At 39.8% G+C, this 14,631-nt stretch overlaps 1 protein-coding gene across 2 annotated transcripts in view; it reads right to left on the bottom strand.

Annotated features, from left to right (window-relative positions):
* LOC307168145 (exostosin-1) overlaps positions 1 to 14,631 on the bottom strand; it is a 352,549-nt gene that overhangs the window by 60,354 nt on the left and 277,564 nt on the right. For both annotated transcript variants that reach the window (XM_079887788.1, XM_079887789.1), the window contains one exon: positions 4,129 to 4,222. In XM_079887788.1, the coding sequence (XP_079743914.1) occupies positions 4,129 to 4,222 (94 nt within the window). The remainder of the gene's footprint in view (positions 1 to 4,128; positions 4,223 to 14,631) is intronic.

The raw sequence follows: 14,631 nt of genomic DNA, 5'->3' as shown, positions 1-14,631 counted from the left end.
CAGTCCATTAGATGGCGATGAAACACTATAGACTGAACACGTAATATGCATGTGCATGACGTTATCGTCTTCAGAGATTCACGTTTTTGTAGTTTACACCTAGACCATTTTCTAAAACTTGCAGTTTGAAACCCGCTTTCTAAAGTTTGTGTTTTCAGGCACCCAAAACGCATAAAAAGTTTTTAGTTGAAAATGGTGTCGTGTAAACAGCCCCTAAGACTCTACTACCTAACAAAACAAAAACTGTTTATGAACCAATAACATCATAGATTTGTATAATTGGTCCTCAAGGAGGCAGGTAGTCTGCAGGTTTAGGTTTGGGTGAGAAGACCTTTAAATTCAAGACTGCACCTGACCGTCCAGCATTCAAAGGTGACAGTCATATGGAAGACTTAAGGAGGTTTGTGACAGATAGTGGAGTGAGGCAGAGACCACCGCTTTGGTAATCCCACCTGACCTTTCACACAGACACCTTCCATCACACACACACATGCCTTCTCTCACACCATGTGGTTTTTTTTTTTTTTTTTAATCGGGATGGTTGACAACACAAGGACTGCCCCACATGCACCAGCATCTAAAAGCCTTTTGATGTCTCTTTTCAAAGTGCTCCCATCAAAGAGCACAACGCAGGGAGCCACTGCCTCACTCAACTGCTGAAGAGATGTGAAAAATACTGAGGAAATTCAAACACCCTGTGTTTACCTCCCATATCTGACTGACAAATATCGGTTTTGACAGGCTAAAGATGGGACTGAAAAGAGTCTTTACTGGAAGCATATGGACACTATTTTATTATTATTAATCCACTTTCTTATTTTATGCAACTTTATACATATTAGAGTACGGACTATTTCTCAAAAAGTGGCCTTCATAATTAGAAAAAAAAAAGAAAAAAGAAAAAGTATTTACACAACATTTATCTGGGGCAAATACTGTATGTAGCTGCAGCCACCTACATTTTACTTATTGTTATATTAATATATATGAATGAAGATAAAAAGAACCACAAAGCACCTGGTACTACCAAGGTTTTTTATTTATTTATTATTATTTTTTTTTTCATTACTACTATATTACTATACTATAACATCTATTGGTCTATCAATTAAATTGAAGAAACTCGCTTTTTTATATGTATGTAAAAATCATATTTTTTCTATATCAATCATGTTTATTTATATGTAAACTGACAGTAGAAATTGTATTTATTTTGTTACTAAAAAATCTATTTGAAATAAATGCTGTTCTTTTCAAATTTATATTCATCAAAGAATCCTGATTTTAGGTATTAAGGTTTCCACAAAAATATTATTCAGCAAAATTATTTTCAGTTGTGATGAAAATAAGAGCATCAACTCAGTTTCCCCTTCGTCAGTCACTACTAAGTAAGTCAAGACTGACGAATGGGGTTCGCTTGCGAGGCTATCTACTTTGAGGGAAACTAAACGAGCCAATGCACATTGGCATGCGATAATTGCACCAGATGCTGTGCATCGCGGTGCGAGCATATAATGAGCAGCAGGTGCGTCGCATCCTTGTCTTTCGCTTTGGAGCCGGATGGTGTATGCTGTTCCAGTCTCCTGTAAAGATCTACTGCTGTGTCTTCGAGTCTCTGCTGAGAAGAATCTCTGATTCCTAGTGTTGGTGTGACAACCCGGACAGTAGGGGTTGCGATCTCTCCGTGTCTTTCTTCAAAGAGCATAAACAGCTGTTTTCATAGCTTTGTTGGTTTGGTGGGCATGACGTTGAGAGTGAGTGCTCACACTAGGTTGCCGCGTGTAGCCGCGGATATCTCCCTGTGCGTTTCAGCACCTCAGAGCACTTCTGAAAGATGTCATTGAGATCGTGTGTTTCTGGATGCGGCCAATGTTTGACTGGCTGACGGGCATGATCGTTGTATCACGTGCTTGGGCTATAGGCACGCTGAAATGGCACTCATGGATGACTCATGTTCCCATTGCGGGGAACAAGACCATCGCAGCGTTATGGTCGAGACTCCGTTACCTCGAAAGAGGTGGAGCCCCTTCGCGTATTCTCCGATCTAGCGCTTCTTCTGCCCAGCAGATCACAGTGAAAGGTAACCCGCCGAGCCAGTCTCCTTGGGCCCCTCACTCCTCTATAACGCTACCCATGGAGCCTCCAAGAGAGCGCACTGGGCCGTCCGCGGTGGTCCCAGTCGTTTCTCTTGGAGCTCCACCGGATAATCAAATGTCGGTCGCTGCATCGGAGGGTGAGCTAATGTCGGACACCTTGAGCATGGATGGACACCTTTTTCTGCCCAAAACCGTTCTGGTGCCTCTTCCTCCCTCACTACCCTCGACGGCGGAGCAGCTAAGGGTTACGTGGAGATCGCCCCGGTGGAGCGGTCTGTGGCGATGCAGCCCAGTGGCCAGTAGCGCGAAAGACCCGTTCTTAGTGTCGGCTTGCAACGCCACTCCCGCCCCCATAGGCCGGATACTTGCGTCTATTTGCGTCCTGCTTGGCTAGTCCATGTGTGTAACCATCACAGTGCCTCCCTCCGGGGTAGGATGTGGCTTCCGCAGCGTTCCCTTCTCCAAGGGCATGCTTTCCCAGCATTATCCAATACAGAGTGGGTCTTGCGGAACAGCAGTGACTGACCTTCTCTGCTTAGAGCTCCTACTTTCTGCCCAACACTGCGGTCAGGCCAGGAGGCTCAAGCGGAGCGCTGGAAGGGCCAGCAGCCGTGGCGTTTTGATAGATATCCCCATTCGTCAGTCTTGACTTACGTAGTAGTGACTGATGAAGGGGAACGTCTCGGTTACGTATGGTAACCCTTGTTCCCTGAGGAGGGAACGGAGACGTAAGTCCCCTTGCCACAGTTGCTGAGCTTCCACTGTACGGCCGAGTCACAGGTCTGGCTCCTCAGCGGAAAAACAAGAATGCGACGCACGTGCTGCTCATTATATGCTTGCACCGCGATGCACAGCAGCTGGTGCAATTATCGCATGCCAATGTGCATTGGCTCGTTTTGTTTCATTCAAAGTAGATAGGCTCGCAAGCGATCCCCATTTGTCAGTCTTGACTTACGTCTCTGTTCCCTCCTCGGGGAACGAAGGTTACCATACGTAACTGAGACGTTCTAGAGCATCAAATCAGCATTTTATGATTTGAAAGATTTCAGAAAGATCATGTGACATCAAAGGCAGTACATTTACATTTAATTTTTTTTTTTTAAAGTGATCAGTATGTATATGAATATCTATACCATACAGTATATCATTAAAAAAAAATACTGTAAACTTAATAATGTTCCAAGTTACTATTGCTAATATTAATACTATTATGTGTTATGCAAACTCTCTGTTCATCTTAGAATCCTCCATGTGTGGCGTTGACAATTTCTGCATTCTAGCTGAAGTTTCATCTCATGCTTTCTGCATCACTGCTCAAAGTGCTCATAGGTGTTACTTGCTTATATGCCACTTTTCACATACTTTACAGTTCACAAAACAGCTCATCTTCTCAAACTTAGATTAAAATAGTTGCTTAATTGGTATTGGGAACATCAAAATATAATATAATGTACAAATGTTATGTGGTAGAGGCACTGAACTGTATTTTTTTCCTAATACAAAATAAAACAAAAAACAACAACAACAAAGTGATGGAAGTGGAGTTTCAGCTGCATAGTTGATTCTCCTGACTAACCTCAGAGGAGAGACTGAGAAAATAACTAATGAATAACCACACAGAGAGAGAGAGAGAGAGAGAGAGAGAGAGTGAGTGAGTGAGTGAGTGAGTGAGTGAGTGAGAGAGAGAGAGAGAGAGAGAGAGAGAGAGAGAGAGAGAGAGAGAGAGAGAGAGAGAGAGAGAGAGAGAGAGAGAGAGAGAGAGAGAGAGAGAGAGAGAGAGAAAGAGAGAAAGAAATCAAGTGAGCGATTTATTAATAGTTCTCTTCACCTCTCCTCTTCAATATAAGAATCTCTGGGTGTTTTTGAAAAGATGACAGAATGTCAATATCAATAACCCCTACATCAGAGTAGTGTAACCTCAGGGCTCCAAACGGCTGAGCCCTAAAAACATCCAAGTCAATCAAAAACACCTGTTATGAAAGGAAGCATGCAGTGAAAGTGTTTTAGACAGTCAAACTTCAGAGTCACCTACCTGCAGGGCCTCTAGAAAGCGGAAGGACCCAAGCCGCCTGCCCCGAGGAACAAGGCAAAAACTGGAGTTGTGTAGCAGCTCCTGGTAATCAAACCTGTAGACACACATATAAACACAAAATGCCAGAAAACATTAGAATCTGCTCTTTAAAAAAATGTACAAAGTTATATTGTTAAACATTTGTTCCCTTTCGAACGGGAACTCGCACTGCGTCGATTAACGCTAAGGGGAACGCCTCAGGTGTGACAGCTGTCTGAAATTACTTATCAAATCACGGCAATCCTATTGACTGACAACAGCCCATGAATCATTAACATGTAATCATGTCATCATAATCATTAACTTCTCGAGAGAAGAGGGTTCGGTGTCTGGACCTCGCGGCTCAGGTCCCGCTTGTGCTGATAAAAAAAAAAAAAAGAACTTAGTCCGGCAGCGAGTACTCTTCCAGACAAACAGGAGATGGCTGATGAGGGTGGTGATAATCGGATAGATCCTGAATCTTCTCAGCCACCCTGCCCCATGTATGCTGAGCGTGGTTGGTGTTATGGAACGCGCCGCAGGCAGGTTGCAGCTGCCATGGCTGCGAATTGGGGGGAAAATCGCTCGCGATAAGAGCGGTTTCTCCCTGGACATAAACCACCAGCTCAGGTGAGCCTTCCATTTCTTCTCGATGTCCATACTGAGATTGAGAGGACATGGAAGAACCCATATTCTGCCCGTATCCACCGACATCCGCAGGCTAGTCTCGCTAATATTGAGGGGATAGGATAGCGGACATCGACACTGAGAGCTCCAACCCTGCCAGTTTGAATGGCAGGGCATACACGTCAGCGGGTCAGGCCGGTGATGCCCTGCACACCATGGCGGTGTTGCAGGTATACCAGACCGATCTGGTGAGGGATCTCGAAAGGCTTCTTGAATCGCTGGCTTCGCCCTCCGAGCTTTTCGGCACCTCCGTGCGTTTTTTGCTGAGTACACAGCCATGGGCAATGTGATTAGGTACCAGGATGCTATAGGTGCTGTATAAACAGCTTATCTGCCAACGAAGGCTGAACCGTTATGTAGTAGGGCTCAGCAGGCCTCCTTGACTGGGCAGCCCCCAAGAGGGCGTGGTAGGCCAGCTTACCTCAGGTGGTTGGCCTTAGTAGTTCGGGCAGTAGACTCACTAAAACAGGCTACCAGGCAGACCATGTGCTTCCCTCATTGAGGGTCACAATGAGTGCTTGGGGTCCTGAGCCTGGTCAGATGGTCGTAGGCTTCTCGTGAGGCCTCCCAGTTAGCTCGGACTTTAGGCCTTTTCAGACCTCCTCAGTGCTTTGAAACACAAGTGCTGGGTAGATCTGTGGATCGAGCAGAGAAACTCCCCTCACTGGCAAGGGTTGTAAGTGCTATGCTGAGTCATGCTCTCCTGGATACGCAATCCGGGACGGCTGGTTCACTGTCAGCTTTGCTGTCCCTCGGGTTGGATGCCTTATCTAAAGGCAAGTGTCCAGAGGCTCTGTCTTCGGACAGACAGGAATTTGGCCAGACTGAAATGTCCCATGTAAGTGACACCAGCTCAGGCCTTCCTGGTGAAATTTTGGGTGAGTATGTTCCCCTGAATGGTGATTGGCTGGAGCTCCTTCGGGTTCCCAAGCCACATTCCCTAGAAAGGACCCCTTCTAAAACTTGAAGATGTGGTCCTAGGCCCTTGAGCAGACCCAGGTAGGCCTTTCATTAAACAATTTTTATGGAGGTTTCCTGTGGAACGTATAGCTTGGGCTATGACCGTAGGCAATGCTGTCACTGACAGCCCAGTGTGACCTGAGGGCGAGTTGAATTTGCTGGTTTTGACAGTTGTCACTGCCAATGGGTATGCACTCCCCTTAGCATGGTGGTGTTGGTATATCGTTCCCCTTAGCGTCAATCTGAGTTCATTTTCGAAAGGGAATATCTAGGTTATGACCCCTGACTGAGAACAGGGAACGAGACACTGCGTCTTTTTGCCATGTCTCAGGGCCTGCCTATATACCACACAGTCCCTTCAGACGAAAAGGTGATTATCATGTTTGCAAGGCGCCTTTATGTACTTTCAGGTCGCACGTTAATGATTTATGGGCTGTCGCCGGTCAATAGGATTGCCGTAATTTGATAGTAATTTCAGACAACTGTCACACCTGAGGCGTTCCCCTTAGCGTCAATCGACGCAGTGTCTCGTTCCCCGTTCTCAGGGAACAGAGGTTACAGTTGTAACCTAGACGTTAGTTCATTGTCAAAAGCTGTGAATGAATCTACATGCAAGTATACTAACACATTCCCAAATGCACAACACACTGTTGGTGGCAAAAAGTAGGTCGAGCTAATGGTAAGATCAATCCCTAAATCACCAATCAGCAAGCATGGGCATGTCCAGATCAATAAAACATTTATAATTTACAACAACAATTTACAAATAAATATATAATAGATACATAATAAACAATAAATTAATAGGCCAGTTTCTCAACCAGGGGCTGGGGCCCACTATGGGCCTCTCTCTCTCTCTCTCTCTCTCTCTCTCTCTCTCTCTCTCTCTCTCTCTCTCTCTCTCTCTCTCTCTCTCTCTCTCTCTCTCTCTCTCTCTATATATATATAAAACAAAAAGACAAAACAAATCTTATCACGTGATTATATCATGACACACGAACAACACAGTATACTTAAAATAACAATCTTTAATTACTTTAATATACAGGAGAATAAACAAGAATGCTATTCATTAATATTGACGAGACCAAACTATGAACAGAAAGAACTCAGGGCCTAAATACACAGAAAGGGTAATCAACTGAAGATAAACAGGTGTGTGGAACGAATTAACAACCATGGAAACTAACTAGGAAACATAGGCAGGCAAAACTGGGGACTACAGCCAAGTATCATCTGTGCTGATATTCAACATCCCTCTTGCTCATGTGATATTACTTAATTAGCCTGACTGTACGGTTATTATGGTTGCCGAGCAACATGGCAATTTCGTAAATTTGGTAATATCTGATACGTGGTCATGGGTGTATAGCGACTATTTACTATGATGCAGCTCATGCAATCAGATCTTAGAGTCTGATCTGTTTTATTGTATTTGTTCTGGCATATTATATTAGGACGACACAATAAACAGACAGGGAGAGAACAATCAAGATCCAGCTGAAGTTGGAGGGATAGCAGTGAGAGATCCTGTTATTTGCGCTCTACTTCTGTTCTAGCAGTCAGCCTTAATCTGGCTAGAGCTCACTCTCCTCTATTTAATTCTCTTATAATTACTGCCTCACTCTCTGTCTCTCTCTTTCTTTCCTCTATTATCTTCATCCTGCATCACCCATCCAGCCAATAAGTAAAATATGTTGATCGCCTTCTGAACTTAATTTTCTCTTTCTGCTCATTCAAGTTACATAGTGTACTTTTAAGCCAAAGCTCTAAAATAACTAAAACTAAATAAACTAAAACTAAAAACTGAAATTTAATAAACATTTTTTTTTTAAAAACAACAACAAGATTTCTGATCAGAACAATTCTCCACAACTTCTAAGAATAAGATTCTAGACATCTGAGGTTGCTTGCCCTGCGAGCTTGTGCTGAAACTGTTGCTTCTTAAAGCAGTGAAGTTGTAAGAATCACTTTGGGATTCGTTTTCTCAAAGATCAAACCTCCTTACATCTTGTTGTGTCTTGTAAGGGTTTCCTACAACAAAATTGGACACAACTTTTTACTGGACTGCAAATGCTACAATAACATTCACAACCCACTCAAAAAAGAAGGTTGTCAATTAATTAAACATTTCAGTCAACTAACTAACTAACTAACTAACTAACTAACTAACTAACTAACTAACTAACTAACTAACTAACTACTGTAATAAATGTATTGCTCATTGTTAATTAATGATAGTTGATGCATTAACTAACATGAATTAATTGTACCTTATTGTAAAGTGTTACCCATTTTGACACTGTTGTTGTCTAGCGAAAAACATGAAGGAAAAACTTTTTAATTTTAAGTACATTGTTGTCGTGTAAACATACCCCATATGTTAAATTAACAGCCCAAATAAAATCTGTATTTCTTGAGCACCAACTAAATATTAAATTAATTTAAAATAAAATAAAATAAAGAAAATTGCTTTTATTCACAATAATGTTTTGTTCAGTTGATGGTTTGGATTGTCCCCTGTTGTGCTCTAAATTTGTTCAAAAAGTAAATGCGTTCCTCACACTTTGTGTGTAAAGAATAACATTTGTTTGGCTAAATTATCATGCAGTGCAGAAATACATAATAGTCTAATGTTCAGAACGGTGAACAAACAGATTTTTTTTTTTTTTTTTTTTTTAAAGCTATTTTAATACAGTAAGTCAGCGTCTTAATTAGAGGTGTGCAAATTTAAAGGTGACCATATGGTTAATGTTTCATATGAGAATACAAATATATTCTACACTATCTATCTATCTATCTATCTATCTATCTATCTATCTATCTATCTATCTATCTATCTATCTATCTATCTATCTATCTATCTATCTATCTATCTATCTATCTATCTATCTATCTATCTATCTATTTCAGATGTTTCTTCTTGTTAAGTCAGTGTACACAAAATGCACAGTATCTCATTGACTTTCCTGAGAGGTCTGTGCGTGCTCCATTCTGATCAGGCACAGCAGTGGCACCCGTGGCCTTGAGAGGCACTTCTCAATAAGGGTGGAAGAACGTGATATATATTCAGGTTCAACACTAAGACGCCATGACAAATTCAGGTGCACATGAATGCTTACATAATATACAGCTTCATAAGATTGATAAACTAGTCATGGATTCTTTCAGTGTGATTTCCCAATACTATTGCCTTCTTATTGAAAAAAAAAAAAAAAAAGACTGAGATGAATGTTAAACAACAACAACAACAGTAACACTTTATTTTACAGTGTCATTGTTACACGTTACATGTAGTTACTGTAGTAATAATTATAAATTTTGCATAATTACATGCAATTAACCCTTAACCAAACACCCATCCTAACCTTAGCGCTATAGTAAGTACTTGTAGTTAATTATTATGACTCAGTAATTAAATGTATAATTACACTGTAACACTGACACCTTAAAATAATGTGTAACCCAAAAAAAAAAAAAAAAAAAAAACATAACATGATATGCGGATTAATTCATCAAGTATATGCATGATGATAAATGTGTTAATTATCTGTTGTTATTTGTTAATTAAGGAGTTACATTTACAGTATTAATAATAACAACAACACATTCATAGTCTATACTTTTCACAGTTTTTCAGTGCAGTATCCTCTGTCTTTTAAAGTTATTAGATAATTCTATTCCACTGACTGCACCCTATACTCCTAGAAAAACAAAACTGATACATTTATAAATAATCCAATATGAGCGGTGCACATTTAGCTCTCTGGTAGCTCAATAACACGTAGCATCGGGAGCAATTTACAACTATAACATGAACCGACGGAGGCCTGTAAATCCATTTCTTTTTCCCCAGCCGAGAGCATCTTGGGAAGAGAGTGGGAATAAGACAGAATGCGAATGAATATGCAGGTCTATTTCTCATTCTCTGCTCAAAGCGCAGCATAAAGGGCACATGAAGGAAAGTAAAGGCCTGTGACAAATGCGGTGACTGCAAGGGTGGCGCTATGCATTTTTTATTAGCTGTTAATCCATTCCTTGTGTAACTCAATATAAATCAAATTACCAGCCTACCATGCTGTCAGTGACTACAGTAATTAGATGGAAAAGTGGTTCGTAGAGGTGCCGCATTCTTTTAAAGTGGAAAAAAAGCAAAGAGTTACATTGTATTTACGGCTATGCTTTCTGCTCTTCACTGGCAGGTGAATGCCACTTATTCAATGACCAGAGAAGAAGGTAGACATACGGGTGGTAGCAATTACTAGGAAAAGAAAAACTGATTATTTAGCTAGTCAGGCCTATCTGCCATTCACAGCATGGGAATGATGATTCCCACATTGTTCATGGGGAAAACGTTAACAAAATTGGTGAACAGTTCCGTACACTGATGTAGTTTTGTTTCTTCAATTACTGGCACTTTTATGTCTATTTTAGGGTTTATGATTATTAAAACAGATTTCAACTATTGTCTTTGTGTTGTATAAGATCACATTTTTACCACAGCTTTAAAATAAATCTATTTGAAGTTAGATTTAATAGTTTTACCCTTGTCCCAAACCTAGACATAAAAATATCTCTACAGTTTTTAAAAAAACTATGAGGACCTAAACAAAGAGTTTATTTAATTGGGTGAAAATTAAATTAAATTATATCAGTTACACAAATTACCACAATGTTGTATCACTTGTGAGCAAAAATGTGTGTCATCATTATTAATAAAGCTGTAATTTTGTTAAATGGTTCAAATTATCCATATTATTTAATCATTGTATGTATGGTTAAAAAAAAAAGTGCTAGCTATGCCATTAGTTTTAGCAAGACACAGCTATTTTATCCCGAAAATTTGAATACAGAATTATTTTAAATACAATATGTCATTTGACATATTAGCGTTCTTTAGCATATATGCAACCCAGGCTCTTTGGGAAAAAAATATTTCATGACACTTCCAAAGTGAAATATTTAGATATGCTAAAAGTGCGTTTAGTTTTATTTAAAACAGATGAACATGAATCTGGCAACATCTTATTAAGTTAATTGTTGTATGTATCACAGCAGTTCGGAAATTAAATGTACAGTGAGTGACGGTAAAGGTTAATGATTTATCGCATTTGAACATAACATACCGCCTACACCAAACCCTAGCCTAAATCTAAGCAATAGTGTAAACAGGAGATAAAAACACATTTGCTGAAGCAACTTTTTTACTTTTATTTTTACTTTTAATTTGACTGTTTTACAGAACTCGTACCCAACCGCCCAAGTACCAAGCAAGTTTACTATATTAGAAAAAACATATATATATGGAGCTGGTTATGTGATACAAAACTAAAAAGGTATTAGTTTACAAATAATGCACTACTGTAAAAGTGTTTTGCCGCTGCAGTGGCTGGTTATTACAAAACCAAAAGATTTACATGAAAGTGATAGCTTTATCGCATCCCGCATGGTTAGAACCAGATGTTAGTCAGGGTTGACCATTTTGCAGTGGAAAGGAGAGAATAAATGGATCAATGTAAATTGGGATCAGATTGCTAATAGGTTCACATCAATGTCCTTTCATACTCTAACTCACAGCGTACCTCTCTAATGTAATGCTTTTATTGTTAATAAGGCAGCGGTTGGTACATCCCTGCAGAGAATGATTTTAGCAGAAAAGGGACAGCGATAATCACGCTATCACTGCACTTATCTGGCATGCCTAAAACTTTTTGTCATCCAGTTTGTATTATTCTTAAACAATTCAGAAATTAAAGTGACATATTTTGTGAGTGCAAAATACAGGTCAGTTCCAGCTACTGGTATATTTATTCAAGCTATATTTATACGTTTTTTGGAAGATTTTTCACTGTACAATGTTTTATTCATTTTGCAGATGTATAGAGCAGATTAGATATTGTAACAATTGTGCAATTAAAAAGAATCGCATTTGATTTGGACCACTTCATTTGTGATTCTAAATTCGATACATATCCAAATCTCTTTTATTTCTTTTATTTATTTATTTTTGACAGTATTATCCACTGTAATGGAAATGTATTTTACAGTATATCTGTACATATGGTGGAAAGTGTCACAACTTTTCTCGTATATCAAGTCTGTCAACTAATTCATACAAGTCAAGTGCACACATTTGTACAATGTAAAGGATAAGAATGAGAATTATTTAATTGAGCAGCACAACAAATGGTATGGAGTAAGCATCTCTAGGTTCAGAAGAAAAGAGCTGCACAATTAATGGAATATAAAATTTAAATCATGATATGGCTTAGTTCAATTATTAAATCTCAAATTAATGCAGTGCAGTGGGGTTCAGAGTAAAGCGGGGCACTGTGTTCATTTATATGCATGCAGCTGTGTCTCAGAACAGCTCGTTCACATGTGTTTGAGTCGCTTATAATGTGCATTTAACTTTATTTTCACATTTGCAAATGTTTTTGCAGCACTTTACCGAGTTACGAGAAGTGTTTTTAACCTGCTGTCTACTAAAACACAGAGGGCCCTATTTTAACGATCTGAAACGCAAGTGTCAACGCGCAAAGCGCAAGTAACTTTGTGGGCGGGTCTTGGCGCTGTTGCTATTTTCCCGGCGGGATAAATGACTCTTGCGCCAGGCGCAAATCTAAAATGGGTTGGTCTGAAGAGCTTCATTATTCATAGGTGTGGTTTGGGCGTAACGTGAAATAAACCAATCAGAGCGTCATCTCACATTCCCTTTAAGAGCAGGCGCGCTTGTTCTAAAGCGGATTCCTATTATAACGGCGGGTTTGCCAGACGCGCGCCAGGATCGGTTCACAGCCAAGGAGAGCAACGCTCTCGTCAGGGACGTTGGGGATGGAGAAACCCACCCAAATTAACTTCGGTTAAAAAGGCGTATGATAATTTGGGTAAATGTGTAAGCTAGATGTATGCTTTTATAATAAATTATCTATCTATCTATCTATCTATCGATCTATCTATCTATCTATCTATCTATCTATCGTAATAATGTATGATTTGCAAAAATGAAAACTGCTGCTTCTGTGTAGATGAGAGAATCAAAGTGTATGCGCGTTGTGCACACGCTACATTGATTATGGCCAAGCATGCGCCCTTAAAATAGCATATGAATAACATGCGCAACGCGCCACTGACTTTAAACCATTTTTTCCTGGTTAGTGGCGCAACTGTTTTCTAAACCTGCAAAATAGCATGAAGGAACGTTTGCGCTGGAACACGCCTCCTTTTTTGCGCTGAACCGCCCAGGGAGCGCAAGTTCATTCCCTAGTTTAGCGACGTGCTTCTGTGGAGGAAAAAACGCGCTTTGCGCGGGTGCAAAATAGGAATGATACATGCGTCGGTGTACAAAGTCAATTGCGCTGGGTGCAAGATAGGGCCCAGAGACTTAAATGTCTCCCATCAGTTTTCCACCAAATCAAGAGCATGAGGGTTTAATTTTTGAAAGTGAAGAATTTAAGATATAAATATTAGTATTGTAACTTGTACTGTAAAATAAAGTAATAATAATTTAATAATAATAATAATTTATAATATATTCAAATTGATTGCGTTTATTAAAAAAAACACTAGTGTGAATATAAAGCGTACTGAGATGCTATCACAACTAAAAAGATGTTTGAAAGTCCTGCAATGTCATTTTTTTAAAGAGTTGATAAGAGTATTTTTAATACTTTTTTTTAGCAGTGTGAACTCCCTTAAAAAGCAACTATTGGCATCAGAGCGTGGTCTCTTTGTTCTTTTTACCTGGCTGTCTCAGTAGCAATACAATTTTGTCCAAAGCCTTGGATAATACAAGAATAAAGTTATTTGTTAGCTTCTCATTCATCTCAAAGGCAGTTACTTAGCTACTGCGTGACGCCCTGGAAGCACAAAACCTGGCCCTGCCACCAGCAGGGACTAATGGGGCCATGCTAACCATCCAAACCTTGACCCCTTAGGTCTTCAGTATGGGCTTGTCCAAGAAGAAAGAGCCTCTAAATGTTACAATGAGGAGCACTATACCTTTATTCCTGGAGGAGCTTTTTGTCGGGAGATGCTGTCATTTTGCATTGAACCTACAATATAGCGAAGTTCAAAAGAGGGTCTCTCTGCCTCTCTCTCAGTATAGGCTTATTAATAATTAATGTTCAAGCTCACCTGCGATTATTTATGCTGGCACTGAGTTAAATCTCACTCAGGGAGAAACACATTGATTACCTTTGGAAAGGTATCTTGCAATGTATAATGTTGCTCGGATACAAAGAGTGAAATAAAGGAGGAGGTGAAAGCTCCTGTCATGGTGCATAAAGAGCGCTCTGGGGAAAATATCAACATTAGCCACATTTCCCCCTAGTGCAGACAGCTCATACTTTACCAAATTATTTATTATTCCCTGCATGGTGTTTGTATTGAAATAAAGCAGGGCTGGATTATTACAGAACCTTGATATTCAGAGCCATATTCTGTCCTTGGTAAACCGAATGATAATAAAATTAGGGATGCACCGATGTATCGGCCGCCGATATTTATCGGACGATTTTTGATTAATTTAAAACCATCGGCATATATCAGCAAAAGCATGAAAAAGGCCAAACACCGATGGTTTATTAATTAACTGCTTGAAGGCAATGAGTTGCATGTCTGTTGCATATTCAACGTTTTTCTCTGGGTAAAATAATTAAATGCTTACCAAAACAAAATGAAATCTGTACAAAATAAAATATAGTTTGTCAGATGTCGATCTTGGGGTGGGGAAGTTGTAAATCACGTGTGTCATGATTCTTTTCTTGTGTTCCCCTTGTCTTGTGTGGACTTTTATTACTTCCTGTTTTGTGCCATGGTTTTGTAGTCCTTTGTAGT

The sequence above is a fragment of the Squalius cephalus genome (assembly GCF_949319135.1).
Source record: "Squalius cephalus genome assembly, chromosome: 12".
Classification (NCBI taxonomy): domain Eukaryota; kingdom Metazoa; phylum Chordata; class Actinopteri; order Cypriniformes; family Leuciscidae; genus Squalius; species Squalius cephalus.
The sequence above is the reverse complement of the archived record's forward strand: the minus strand, read 5'-3'. Positions and strand labels throughout refer to the sequence as shown.